Here is a 14,681-nt window from a genome sequence, read left to right as displayed (position 1 = left end):
CAGCGACAATCGGTTTTAATGTAGAATTTAACAAATGCCCATTTGGGGACAATTTCTGAGACTGGGCTAGACTGGGCAGGTGTTTAGCAAAGGAGTGTATGTATATTGTTTTTATGCCTGTTGGGCGTGAATACTCTATAAAGGTGCAAAAATGATGTATTCTAAATGAGAGGCCAACACCTTAACCTCTGGGCCATGAGAGCCCCTGCCTTCGTCTGAGTTAGTCCTTGATTCACATTTTTGCAGTGGCATCAAGGAAAAGAAAATTACCCCTACAGAATTATTAATTGAAGATGTTTTTATCAGCCACATCTTGCTGCCACTGAAGCCTCAAATTAATTAAACTTTAACAATACTGAGTCAGACCCCAAAAATTTTTTGGTTGTGAGGTACTCTGTATTTTGAAAGCAATTGCTGCTACAATGAATGAAGCCAGGAAAGCAACACATGTCTCTGCAATCACAAGGTAGAAAATGAACGTATAAAAACAATCTCACATAATTTTCTGATAAATATTTTACATTTGAGGGGGTGAGATACAAAACCTGCTAAGGGACATTTGGAAAAAAAATCAATATTATTTGCTAATAAATGCACACTGTTACCGGCTATCAGATGCACAAAGTGTTTTCAGCCAAAACCCAACAAATACTTCATAAAATCCACCAAAAATCTTTTTACTCATGTTCTAGCGCATATCAGCATTAATAAAAGCTGATTTTCCCAAAAGCACTTAAATGGATGTAGCGGGTTTTGCATCTCAGCCCCTCATGTTAATAGATTCGTAGGATGAAATTCTGCCTTGAGAGACATATTTGCACAATTATTGGAGTCACTGTGTAGCTCTGAATCTTATGATAAATCAGAAGGAATCTCAAACTCTTTCTCCCACATCATAGAAGCGACTTACAATTTTTGTGGTGGTTATTACCTCATTATCTACAACATAAGCCCTATGTGGAGCCAAATATACACACAGATGAACAACTTGGGACAGAATATGCTGTGAAAAGGCATAAACAAATGGATTCAGTGTTACAAAGATGGTTGATATAATTTGAGCACAAAGAAGAGGGAAAAAGAGGATAGACAAAAAAAAAGGAAGCTAGAAAGAGTTAAGGGGGCTTGCAGGTTGAAGTCCATCCCATGAGATTCAATTTTCTTGTAAAATATCGAAACTGGGTTTGAGACATTTTCTGAAAGTTTGAATCAATCTAGTTTACAAATATATTGGCTATAATGTCTAAAAACACTCTGAAAAGAGTCCTAAGCGAGTCCTTACACTGTATGCAGTGTGTCAACTAACAATTGTCAACTTTATCTGCTTTTTTCTCAAAACTCATATTTTCCTGTCATTTTAATATTCTTTCCTCCACCATTTTTTTTTAAATTATCAAGGATAAAGCCTTAAAATCTGGCTTATTATTAGCTTAGCTGTGTCTACAAATAACTGGCTACTCAAAGCTTTGTCATTTGCAATATTTTAATTTTCATGGCCTCTTGTTCAAAGTAGGTTGTGGAATTTTTTTCAAAAAATGTATTGTACTTTTACAATAGCTCTGAAAACTACATAAAATGGATGAAATAGCCATTTTAACACATTACACCCTAATGGTCTGGACGGGAAGTCTACCCCAAATCCTACGCAAAGGGGAAGGAACCCACCTCCCTTGAATACAAACGTTTTAAAAACACATTTAAAATACTAAACAAATTCCAAAAATTCTGAAAAAAAAACCCATTAAAAAGAGAAATGAATGTAGTTTCACAAAAATATAACTTTATGTGTGTACAAGCTGTTGGAAATGTTGTAACTTTATTAAATCGGGGTGTGCAACCAGTCACTCTCACTCTCAGCCTCGCAGTCGGGCCCTAGATCTAAATTCTTCATCTGATTAATCTGAATCGCCCCAAACTCTTGTGACAACGTTTTCTTCAATATCTGATTCATCTGATTAGTCAATTGCTTGTTCTTGCTCAAATTCATCGCCATTTCCTTTTTCAAACTCAATTGTGTTGCATTTCAACGAGTTGAGATACCTTTTAAGTGTCAGAAACGGGATCGCACTTCGATCGGCTCTAATACTAAAACTACTAACCTGAAAAATTTGATTTCGGTATCAAATGGAAGAAGAAACATTTTGCAATAACGATGTAAAACAAAATCACCGTCCCAGAGTCTCGTTAAGGCGAGACTTTGTTTCTAAAGACGCCTTGTCGGAGAGGGCCGTTCCGGGTGAGTTAGGGTGGAGTGCGTAAGGAAATTTTGCGGGCGATCCAGGGTGTAGTAATGTGTTAAGTAGCCAGCTATTAGTAACTACATGCAAAGAACACATTACAAGTAAAAAGAATTTTAAATATGAAAAAAATAAAGAAATGGTGCAGGAATGAAAAATGTACCCATTGTTTACAAAACAAAGTGGCGGCTGTTTCCATGGCTACAAGCAAGTCTGAACACACAATTTATAGTTGGTTCTGAATATTTCCACCCATAATAAAAGATTATACTAATAGTTTTTTTAAGCAGTTGTAGGTAAGAAAATGTGGGTTATATTTGTCGAGCCCCTTAAAGTTAAAGGATGAAGATAATGATGAGACGATGAACCAGATTTACTTGAAAACTTTTTATGATAAAACAAACTTACAAACTCTGTATCTTTAGATTTCATCATAGTAATCAATGTGTAGTGCATTCTCAAAGGTATTCTTTCTGAGAATCGCAATCAACTTCTGAGCTGAGTCATCACACTCCACAAGAGATTTCTTTTCAATTTGCTCTGAAAATAAACAAAATAATCATTAAGTCTTAGTCCTTACAGACCTGAATAGGAATGTAGATTATTTCCCCTTGGGACTGACTAGAAATGAGAGATTTACTTGAGTAAAGAACATGAAATGTTTCTGAGTGTTCTAGGGTTTCATCATCACGATTCGCCTCTTTTACCCTGGTATTGGTAATAGGCCGCCTAGAAGGGCTCTCCACCTTTCTCCTTTCTGGGCGATCTTCTCCTCCTCCAGCCAGCTGCCCCATATATATTGCCTGAGATCTGCCTGTTGATCTTGCTCCCAGGTGGATCTTGGCCCCACTCTCTTTTTCCTCCAATGGGGGTTCTGTCTTAGGCTTTGTCCTGTCACATTGTGGGCTGGCTTTATGAGTGTATGTCCAAAACATCTTTTAGACGGCTGGCGATGTGTTATAGTGGTTGTCCATGGATAAATGATACCCTTTGCCTAAGCACCCTGCTTTTTCCGTGAGTCCATAAACAATTTTTTTCCATGGACCGAGCTGTGTCCGACATGCCTGTTGCGTCAGCAGGTTTATCCAGGGGAGAAGTTTGAGCTCAATAAAAGTTAAAATATTGGAAGTATCCTGAAGAGCACTCACACAAGGTGTCAAGTTTATCAAAACTGACAGGGCTTCATAGGGGATTCTATACCTTAAAACTCAAACACCCCTTGAATGGGCAGGTGGCTTCATCATCTGTGAGGTCTCTTTGAGGCAAATATGAAGATTGAAAATTTTGCAAGCACTCTTTAACAAGAGGATTCACTTTGAAGTAGCAATCCCTATATCCTAGTTCTTGTACATATTCCTCTTCTACATCTTACTTAGGCCAAGGGTCCTGTCTGGAACATAGGCCACTAACCAGAGTACTCCACCCATCTCAATCCTGGGCTAGTTTCCACAGCTGTTCCCACATATGCCCCTACCTCCTTGTATCATGTGCCACCTCTTCGCATAAAGTGTTCTTTGGTCTTCTTCTCTTCCTTTTCCCAAGTGAATTCCAACAAAGGGGTTGCCTTAAAAGGCCGGCTTTTGGCTTTCATAGTGTGTGACCCTCTACATCACTTAAGAGAAAATTTTCCAGTATGTGGGAAAAGTCACAGCTCATGATCCTGGAAATCCAAGGAGTAGGCCCTTGGCTCTTTCAGGTTCTATCTACGCACAAGTCCCATGATCAGTAGGCCTACAACTGCAGAAGATAACTGTGATCAGACTGTCTAAAATTGGTCCTAGGATGAAAGAAAATTGTATGGAATCGGAATCGGTCAGATAAGGTTGCATTTCGATAATCCCCCCACCATCAAAAGAAAAAACAAAAACTAGAATTGAATCTAGATATCAAATTGAAGTTGACCTGTCAATTTTCAAGCTTATTTTTTCTCAGTCAAGAAGAACAAGATCAAACAATGGAACCCATAAAAGACAGAAAAATAGTATAAATTTTGTACCAGCTATGAAGACTTTCATATCGTCCATAATGACGTCTTTCGAAGGACGCTAGGTAGGCCTGAACATTTCCTCCATTATCTATGGGATCGTCAGCATTATATTGAAAAGCAAAACCAAATAAACTAATGGGAGCCGCATCCTGTATGTCTCTTCCCAAATAGTTTAGGTCTTCAACTTGATGTTGAGATTGATCACATAAGAAAAATTACACTAACTAAAATGCACAGCATGCATGATTTCCATCCACTATATTCACATATGTTATATTATCATATGTGGCTCATTTTTTTTCAAGCCACACACCAATTGAAGGCTCCTCCAATCAGAATTTAGGAAATCATTTGCAACAGAAAATTTAACAGTGATATTGGCAGTAATAAATGTAACCAACTTCTATGTTGGTAACAGTTGTGATTGGGCCTTGGGTGAGCTATTTCTGAGTAGAAAATGTCTTGAACAAGGCTGTGTGGGTTGAGAAATATTGTACTCCCCAAAAAACTGAAAACTTTTTTTTAACAAGTGTAAATTATGAAGTAGAGTACGAACAATTTTGGAAAAAACCCAAAAGAAGAAGTTTTCTTGTAATGAAATGAATATCATAGGAAAACCAACAAATGTAAAACAATGTTTTATCCCGTTCCCCACAAAATTCTGTTTATAGAGAGAACAGGCAAGTCAATCTTTTCAAAAAGCATAATTTCTACCTGTGAACCACTTGCGGAGCTCAGGATCTTGAGTTTTGTCACTGGCAGTTGTGGTCATTTCAGTGACTAGAGGACCTGGAGCATAGTTCAGAGTCCTGGTGTTCTCTTCTTCAGCAGCAACAATCTTCATCATCATTTCTCTCGCAGCTTTAGCTGTGAAAAAGAAAATGAACAAAAATATTTTACAATGCAATATTAAATATTATTCAATCAATGACTTAAAAAATACTTTCCTATTCAAACTGTCATCATGTATTCAGGAAAAAATCAAAATGCTATAAAATAGGATCAGCCAATATTATAAAGCGGTACAGTAAAATCCTAAAAGCATTAATTTCACAAGACCAGAAAATTTCTTCGTGTTCAAGCAGATTTCATGTTCAGCAGGGTGTAACCTATTCTAAATTAATCTGTAGGTGTTTAGGTTATAGACCTAAATCTGTTGGGGTTTCTTTCCTTATAGAAATTCTGATAAATGGGTTTTACATAAAAATAATATACAAAAATGTCAGGAAATTAATTTTTAAAAAAATAAAATCTGTATTTTGGCTGGATACCTTTGAACCTGTACCAAGACGGAATCACAAGGAAGCTAGAAAAGAATTTTGACTTTAGAAGACATTTTCCATCTTGGATAGGAATTCAGAGGGGAGGGGTCCAGAGGGCCAACCCATACATGGTGGGATCAAGGGTCGTCGGTCCCATCGGCAGGCAGTGGTCAAAACTTCAAACCTCTCAAGTGCTGTCCTTGCCTCTCTGATCATGGTAAGCATCAGTCTTACTTATTCATTGCCTCCAGTGATTACATCTCATACAACCCCTGTTTGGCCAATTAAAAACAGAAATGATTGAACCAATGCAACCCCTCCCCTGCATGTAATAACAATTCAAGAAACTTTTTTTCCCAGTTGGATATATGATCAGGGCGGCAGACAGTGGTCAAATTAATTTCACATCTCTGACTACCCAGGAAAGTTTTCGTTCTGGCATGCCACTTCAGCACTTTCACATCAAACAATGGTAGGATTTCACAACCATACCACCCAAACTATCAGCACCGCTCAGGGCTCACAGCTAGAGGCATTTCTTCTCTTTGCTGCTTAACCAAACGTGTCCTTAACTAACCTTGAAAATTAAACTGCTGTGGGGCAATATGAAATTGAAGTACAGTCGAACCTGCCCTCACGGCCACCTGTACAAACGGCACCTGTCCAACGCAGCCGTCATATTTTAAAACACAATCCCTATCACACCAAGCAATTAAAACACCTGTCTTAGACGGCCACCTTAGTGACTCCATTTTACGTTTTGTCATAAACCATGCATTAGCCCCTGGCGTTGTGGGCGAGCCGTCATAATCAAATCACCTGTCGTTGTTGTTAGGTAGTCCCTCCAATCGATCAAGTTGCGTAGGCCCCTCCCACAGTTGACCAATAGGTAACAAATTTTGAGCTGCCGGTGACGTAAGCGTGTGATCCTTCATAACCCATGATTTTAAGCCCCGCCCAGAACTCATACACAGATCGTAAGTGAGATGAGTGGTCACTGTTTACCCAGTCTGAAACAAAGTAACAATGGACATCAACATGAACTTGTGACAGAAGCATCGCTTGTTCTCTGAGGGGTGGCAACCCGTGTGTTTGTTTCACCATAGCAATCGGCCCTCCTTGTCTGACACATTTCGTTTTAATGTCACCCTTGCACAAAAGCAGTAACAAAAGAAAGAATAAGAAAAAACAACCACAACAACAATAACAACAATGCGGCTACCTTCGGTTGGGACCTCAGAAAGAAATGGTTTGTTCTCTTCACCATGATCAGTCCTGCCAAAGACGGCCACCTGTCTTATACGGCCACTTTTCTCCGTGACGATGGGTGGCCGTCTTACACAGGTTCTACTGTAGAGTGTTGCAAGATACACTGGAATTTGTCAAAGTGTAAGCGCGCATGTCATATGTTGCATTGAAGTTAAATGCACACAGGGGCACTCCTGTACAATTGTGGTCCAGTTTGTTAACATGACGGCCATTGTGGAAGTGAAGGTGGAAGTTGTATGCTGGGTACAAGAAAAGTTTCAGTAAGTTTAGGCAAATTAATATTCGAAATAACGTGGTATTGTAATGTACATTATTAAGCTCACAAATTCTCAATTTTAACAATAACAATATTGTGTGAAACCCGAAATAAACGCAGTAATAGGATTTTTTCCCGTTGTTCCATGTTTCCTATGTTTTTTACTTTAATTTGGGGGGGTCTTTCTGTCTCTCTTTTTTTTCTTTTTAATTGAAGTAAAAAAGTTCTCCATTGCATGACTGACTTCATAAGGAAATTTAACAACAATTTAATAGATAAAAAAGATAAACAATATAAAAAGATACTGAAATCTCATTCCTTCATCTCATGGGATGGAACGCTTGAAGCAGGCCAAAATAATAAATATACACCACTGTCGTCACTGACTAAAACCGGCTTATTTAGACCGGCAGTGGACACTCAGTCTATTTAAGGAAGCTTGATGAGTGCCGTGAACGTAGCCTCAAAAGCGCCTGCAAACTGCATTCAGGGCACTGTGAACGTAGCCACACTGCGTTGTTTTTACATATTAATTTTTGTGTCATAAATCTTTTATAAAAACAATCTCAGCAATTTTCGTTTCATAAATTTACCTTCTCCTCAAAGTTGTACGTACACACACTCAAGTGTGTGAGCACACACACACACATGCACAAGCGTGTGCACACACACACACACAAGCGCACTCACGTACACACACAGCCCAAAACCCAAGCAGTCGACGATGAAACCTAGTGACAACAGAGACGTAGACCATCGCACGCTAAGCGGCAAAGCGGGCCCACCAAGGTGAGATCTAGATCTAGTCAACTGGTGAGGGAAGCCCTGGAAGGCGACAAAAATAAATGGGGGAAATATGTCATCTTTATTTGGGCCAATCAAAGAGTTGTGCTTGGTGCTCGCTGTAGCTTCATGAAAGAAACACACTATAGGGCCACTTAACCCCAGAACTGTGCAGCGTTTCACTGGAAGTAACTCATCAAAAATGCCCCGCCGCCAAAGCTGACGATCGGTTGTAAACATGGGGGTATGGCGGGGCGGTATCAGCTGAGGTACCAGAGATGTATACCTGCTACTGAATTTTGACCATTTACAGATCAACAGATAATAAAAGGCATATAAAGCCATATCTTTTCAGACTTTTCTAAAAGCTGATAGAATGAGCCATTCAAAAATGATCAGCGATCAAATAAATAGCCAAAAGTAAACAAGTGCAAAACGCGATATATAACTCAACAATTTGCACATTAGCACAGCAGAACAAGAGATGTAGCGCATAGTCGCTCAGCTGGACCGCATCACTTTGTCGACCGATATCTAGGCCAAGAGATGCTCTACGAGGTCAAGATAACTTGCAAAGTCATTGGTCACTATTTATAACTTTGACCTGGTCTGTAATTTACGTCATTTTCCACATAGGAATACCTAAATTTTCAATTGAAAAAGGTCAGCGTCTATGCCCTATATAGGGCCTGCACGCTTCCTGGTCAAAGTAGGTCAGCCCTATATAGCATAGCGCGCTTCCCGGGTAGCCCTACTCTCACCCTTTATATAGGGCCTACTATGCACTTCCAGGGTTAATACACACTCCAGATTCTAAATCTACAACCAAACTGTTCAAACAGCTAATCTGGTAATCAGACTTTTTCGTACAACTTCTTCCTTCACTATCACTTCCACAATGGCCGTCATGTAAACCAACAGGAGCGCAATTGTACAGAGTCCCCACGCAGGGTCCCATTTGCGACACGCAGAGACGATTGTTGGGATCAGCATTGCTGAGCTGAATCAATTTATTGTTCAGGCTGCTAATTCCAAGAAAGACAAATCATCTTGAATCTTGAGGACGCAGCTAGAAGAACAGATTAAAATACATACCCATGCAATATAGCAGCCAGCTTTTCATTGGAGAAATCGCAGCAAGAGATGAAATATTGACGACAACTCTGGTTTTCACATCTGGAGCTCTGAAGACTTGAAGGAATGTTGCAGTTAAAGTAATACATCCACTCAAATTAGTTTTGAAATACTCTGTAGAAACATCTAACCTATCTAGATTTCGTGAGTAATCAAGATGATCTAATGTTCCAGCATTATTAATCAGTATGGCTTGTTCATATTGACTGACTGCAACACCAGCTTTGGCCAAAGCATCCTGTAACATTTTCTTATTGGTTTCGCCATCTGCACAACTTTGGTCAAATGGCATTGATACAGATTCAATACCATCGTTTTCCTTTACTTGACTAGAAATACGATCCAGGAGGTCCTGGCTGCGAGCCAGCAAAATGAACAATGATCCCTTTGGAAGTTCTTTAGCTAGATTCGACGTAATTGCCTTGCCAAGCCCTTTGGTCGCGCCGGTAATGATACACACACTTTTCTTGTTTACGATAGAGTCTGCCATTCTGGACTCACTCAAGAAGTCAAGAAGAGTTTGATTGAAGAGAGTGCTCGCCCCTGATCACGGGGTGCCTGCCTGTCACCCGTGCCGGCTGAGCTTTCTCGGCCCGTGCCCCCAGTGTCCAATGGGGGATCGGGTCGGGTCGGTTCGCTAGCCAGACAGATTGAGGGTGCAAAGCGGCTGTCATGGCACAAGCCGATCGCGCCCAACTCGTTGCCTCATACGGGGGTGCCCGTCCGATCGGGGGCAATCGCCCCACTCGCCGCTCATCGCCTGAAAGTTGAGGCGACGTGTTGGGCGCGATCAGCTTGTGCCACGATATAAACTATACAACAAAATTAAATATATTATAGCCGCATTGCGTGCTCAATCTGGCTAGGAAACTGTCCCGATCAGATCCGATCCCCCAATGAATGGGCACCCCATATTTAAAAAAACGCGTGTGTTTTCATTTTCAGGCGACGAGTCGGGCGATCATCCCGACCCGACCCGATCCCATCCGCTATGGGCACCCGTTTGACCTCACCAATTTTAGTCTTATATAATTAATTAATTTTTAGTGTCAATTATGTAGCCCACGAATCCTAGGTATTTCCAACAACAACCAGAATAGAAAATTAAAAACAAAATCTAGTTGCACATCAAAGGACATTGACTTTAGACCTCTACGGCGGTGTAATTAGTTCGACCATTCCGTGTTTTGTGTTCGAGCTTCACAATTTTCTTACATGTACTAATCTTAAAAAGATAAAGGAGAAGAAAAATGGGACCTCAGACTGTCTTGCCACTATTTCAAGAGACTCTGTGACCGTGAGTGAACCTGAGGGAGGTGAACGCGACATACGTAAGTCACCGTCCTGCGTCCTGTGAGTTGTGCCTTTGAATGGTTTCGTTGTCGAGTGGTGAAGTTTATTACTTGAGTGTTCGGTTCCAATGCAGGACGAAGAAACTGATGCTTAGTTTTAGCTAACAAACAGAATTAGTTCTAAAAATCAAAGCGACAATCCATTTACCATGCCCTTGGCTATCTTCAACCTGCTATAGCTTAATTGTGCACGCCCACTTTTTAGCCCCACGAGCCGCCCCTGCCCATGACGTACTATCATAAAAAGACATAAGAAGAGACAAGTTCAGTCAAACATCATTATACCGCCAGCCCCGCTTACCGCTAGATTTTGCCAGTGTATGAAAATGAACACCTTTATACTACGTAAACATAGTGCAATGCATAAATTGTGCCTACACCAAAAATGGGCAATGCCATACCTATAGTAGAAGTTTGATATCATTGGTGTGTATATTTATTTGGTAATAGAGAAAACTCTCCTTGTCTTTTAAAGAAACCGAACGAGGGGCAAAAACTTTACCTTCGATTTTCTCAAAACAACATTTTTCGGGACAGCCCCCTTGTGCTTAAAAGCGACCAATTTTCCCCGCCACACCACCAGTGAACTGGCCGCCAGAGGCACACATTATACACAGGGCACGGCATCCACTCATTTGAGTAAAGGGAAGTATACTGACACAATATAGGTCATTTAGTTTATCGCTGGGAATAATAATAGGACAGGTAGAAACACATGAAGGAAAGTAAAGAAGTTGGAGCTACGAGTGACGTCCTCCATACTCCATCCACTCGCAACCCATTGGTTGGCTCCCTGATAATCTCCCTCACTCTCACGCCACTCTAGTCTGCCGACAAATTATCTGGCGTTGCAAGATACATGTACATGTAGCTTGATGACCTTAAGGCTGGAGCGGAGCCCGCGAAGCTTTAATTTTTTAAAGACACGCTTTTGTCTAGATCTAATCTATGTGGTGACAGGTTCGAGGTGACCAGAGGACTGACAGGGTTCGGGATAAGAGAAAAAACAACAACTACTGCACATGTAGGCCTACGTCGACAAGGGCCGTGACACGTTACACACGTATACAACAGTAGAACGCTGCTAGCTATAGCGGAACTTTTGGTTCCTGAAGACGTTTACGCATCTCTCTCCACACATTCTCTCTCTCTGCCGCCTGCCCCCACCTTATACATGTACGGGGTGCCCACTACGGATGGGGTCGGCTGATCGGGCCGATCGCCTCGAGTGTTTGTTTTCAGTTTCAGGCGATCGGCCTAATCCAGCTGTAGTGGGCACCCCGTATTACATGTACTCATCATCACTGGACTGGCCAATCACAACGCTACACCGCTGATTGCCTGTTTGGAGCCCGCCTACAGCCCTCCCCCACAGCTAGAGCTCGCTTGATCTCCCCCGCTCTATCCAAGTTCGGGCGTTTCCTTGCCCCGTTAAACCCGAGCACAGGTAATTGAGTTTTGCATAAAACGGGGATTCCGGTAAGGTCCCACAGCAGCGGGCACCGCTATAGTCATGTTCTACTTCTAAGATCTACTATCTACATCACTTTTGGAGTGGTTCACGTAAGGAGTCTCTCCGCACCATCTCTCTCTAGCCTATTCTAGGTCTACCGCCTGCCCCACCTCACTCATTACTGGATAAGCCAGTCACAATGTCGCATCGCTGACTGCCCGTGTTTGGCATTTGGTGCCCGCCTACAGGCCCCCACCCCCAGCTAGAGCTCGCTCGATCTCTCCTGCTTCGGAACTTTCCTTGCCCCGATCCAAGCATAAGTAATTGAGTTTACATAGGAAAAAAAGGGAGATTCCTGTAAGGTCCCGCAATATTGACCACCACTTATCAATGGGCTCGTTTGTAGGATCTCTGTCAAAATCCCTTTATTTTCAGCTGAGATTTAGTGAGAAGGATAGGCCTAGTTCGAAAGTACTTAAACGAAGAGACCACAAAAACACTGGTAACATCTCTTATCCTATCTAGATTAGACTATTGTAACTCACTCCTAGCAGGTCTGAACAACAAATATTTGAATCGTTTACAAGTCATTCAAAACAATGCCGCTAGACTGATAACAAGATCTAAAAAACGAGACCATGTCACTCCATTATTAAAAGAATTGCATTGGCTCCCTGTAAAAGAAAGAATATTGTCTAAAATCTGCGTCATGTGTAAATAAAACTGCTCCTTTTTATCTACAAGAACTTATCAGTATATATAAGCCAGGGAGAAACCTAAGATCATCAAACGATAACACCCTACTTGTGACACCTGTAAAATCATACAAATCATATGGAGAGAGATCTTTCTCCTATCTTGGTCCATTTATGTGGAACAGATCACCCATGGAACTAAGACAAATAAAAACACTTGATAGCTTCAAAAGACATCTTAAACATTTTCTGTTCCTACAGGCCTATCCTTCATAAGCTTTTAACGTTATTTTTCATTATATTGTTCTGTTCCTATGTCTGGATGAAAATAGTCTGTGTGTATGTGTGTGTGTGTGTGTGTGTGTGTGTGTGTGCATTAATGTATATATTGCATGACAAGAAAGGAAGTAGTAAGAAAGGTTTTTGAAAAATGGTTATTCCAATGTAAAGCGCATTGAGCTACTATTTTTGGAAATGCACTATGTAAATGTTATATATTATATTATTATTATTATTATTAGTCATTTCTACTGTATTATAGCCTGGCTTCTGATCCAGCAGAATGTTTTATTCGGATTTATGTATAAATCCAGATGCACCATGCTGCTTGTGGGTTGAGCATGGTGATTTGTTTTATGGACCAAGATGCTACAATCCCTTGAGTCAGGCCAGAATTATCTCACCTCTGGCTATTATAATAATAGAGTTCACAATCATAATTTATCTTTCTAGCTTGTAATTGTGTACAAAAATGTAATAAAAGGAAAACACCCCGTGTGACCCCCCCCCCCCCCCCCCCCCCCCGAAAAACAAAACAGCCACGCCTAAGCTTTGCCTGATAAATGATATCATGTCCAATTCTTTTGCAAAAGTCCAACATACATCAGCGATTGTAGTTAAGTTCCTTTTTCACACATCAATTGATACAATATTAGATAATTTAGGATTTAGGAGGCAGGCAGCTTTTGCTTTGTAAAGTCATGACTTATTCAGGTTGAGAGGGATACAATGTCCAAACAGAAAGACTGAGATGGTCAATAAAATGATGGTAAAGACTAGTAGGAATCAAATTATCTTTTTGTGCAAGGCAATGAGCTTAAACATATTGCGTCCTCAGTGCTTTCTTGTCGTTTCTCCATTTTTTCTAACAGTAACAGTGAAAATGTGTCATCTGCTTAAGCTCGCACACATCAATTAGTATGAACGGTTTTCACTGTTATTAAAAATGGAGATGTGACAAGAAAGCACTGGGGTAGTGATATAATATTAATATTATGACCGTATAACACCACAGATGGCCGACTCTTGACGTCTCTTTTCAGTAACTGTCACGTTACAAGTCAAGTCAGTGATGACTCTGTCCAAGAAAAAGTATGTAGACCTACTCAATACATCGTAAAAATAACCTCAGTGATACATTCTTTTAGAACTTAGACAACAAAATTAAAGAAGGCATCCATAGAATCATATATAGCTTTATTTTTCTTCGTCCAGCCAAAACACGGGTATAAGAGAAACAGAATGAAGTAACACTTGACTAGTCAGCCCTATAACTATAAGTGGTAGACAGTAATAAAACCCATTTATTTCTCAGAGTAGAATAGACTCTATTTTTAAAGAGGATGGCAGTTGAACTTGGGTACCTATTATAGTCATCTGGACTACCATTTGGTTTTACTAAGCGAAATATCTTCACTTTTCATGGTGTTCCTACCAGTTTCAGCAGGCTACTCTTCTTCTTAACTTTACTATTGTCATGGGGTCATTTATCATCAAGATGGGTGCACAGGACCTCCATGTTTTTCAGTATCAGAGAAGATTAAATACTTGACTCATCAACTCTTGGAATTGGAACAGGCAAGGGAAGCATAGCAAACGACAACTGCAAGCAATATAAATAGCAGGTCTTTAAAAAAAAGTAGTGGAACCCGGATTCAACGAGAGGAGATGGATAACCCATTTTCCCCCTTCTTTTAAAATCAATAACAATAACCCGGACTCAACGAACACTTAAATCAGCAAGCTCGGATTCAACGAGGTTGCTTCCAGGGTGTACACCCCCCCCTCCCCCCGCAGACGTGGCTTCACTCCTTTTCCCCCCACAACGAACTTTATCTCTTCCCGGAAACCATCCATTGCACCTGCATTGTGAACCATTATTCATTTAGCCGATTAAATGCGACCAATCAGCTGCCTTCTTTCATACCAACACATGCGTTGTTGGCACTCACACGTGGCTACTTTAGTATGTGT

At 40.6% G+C, this 14,681-nt stretch overlaps 1 protein-coding gene across 1 annotated transcript in view; it reads right to left on the bottom strand.

The window, feature by feature from the left end:
• Positions 1–9,534, bottom strand: part of LOC101850659 (sepiapterin reductase) — an 11,499-nt gene extending 1,965 nt beyond the window's left edge. Inside the window, exons 1-3 of the mRNA XM_005103103.3 lie at positions 8,890–9,534; positions 4,939–5,091; positions 2,646–2,777 (exon numbers count right to left, since the gene is read on the bottom strand). Coding sequence (XP_005103160.1) covers positions 2,659–2,777; positions 4,939–5,091; positions 8,890–9,418 — 801 coding nt within the window. The 5' untranslated portion in view covers positions 9,419–9,534 and the 3' untranslated portion in view covers positions 2,646–2,658. The remainder of the gene's footprint in view (positions 1–2,645; positions 2,778–4,938; positions 5,092–8,889) is intronic.
• Positions 9,535–14,681: the final 5,147 nt, after the last annotated feature.

Source organism: Aplysia californica, unplaced genomic scaffold (assembly GCF_000002075.1).
Source record: "Aplysia californica isolate F4 #8 unplaced genomic scaffold, AplCal3.0 scaffold00358, whole genome shotgun sequence".
Lineage (NCBI taxonomy): Eukaryota > Metazoa > Mollusca > Gastropoda > Aplysiida > Aplysiidae > Aplysia > Aplysia californica.
Note: the sequence above shows the minus strand (reverse complement) of the source record. Positions and strands in the feature narration are given on the sequence as shown.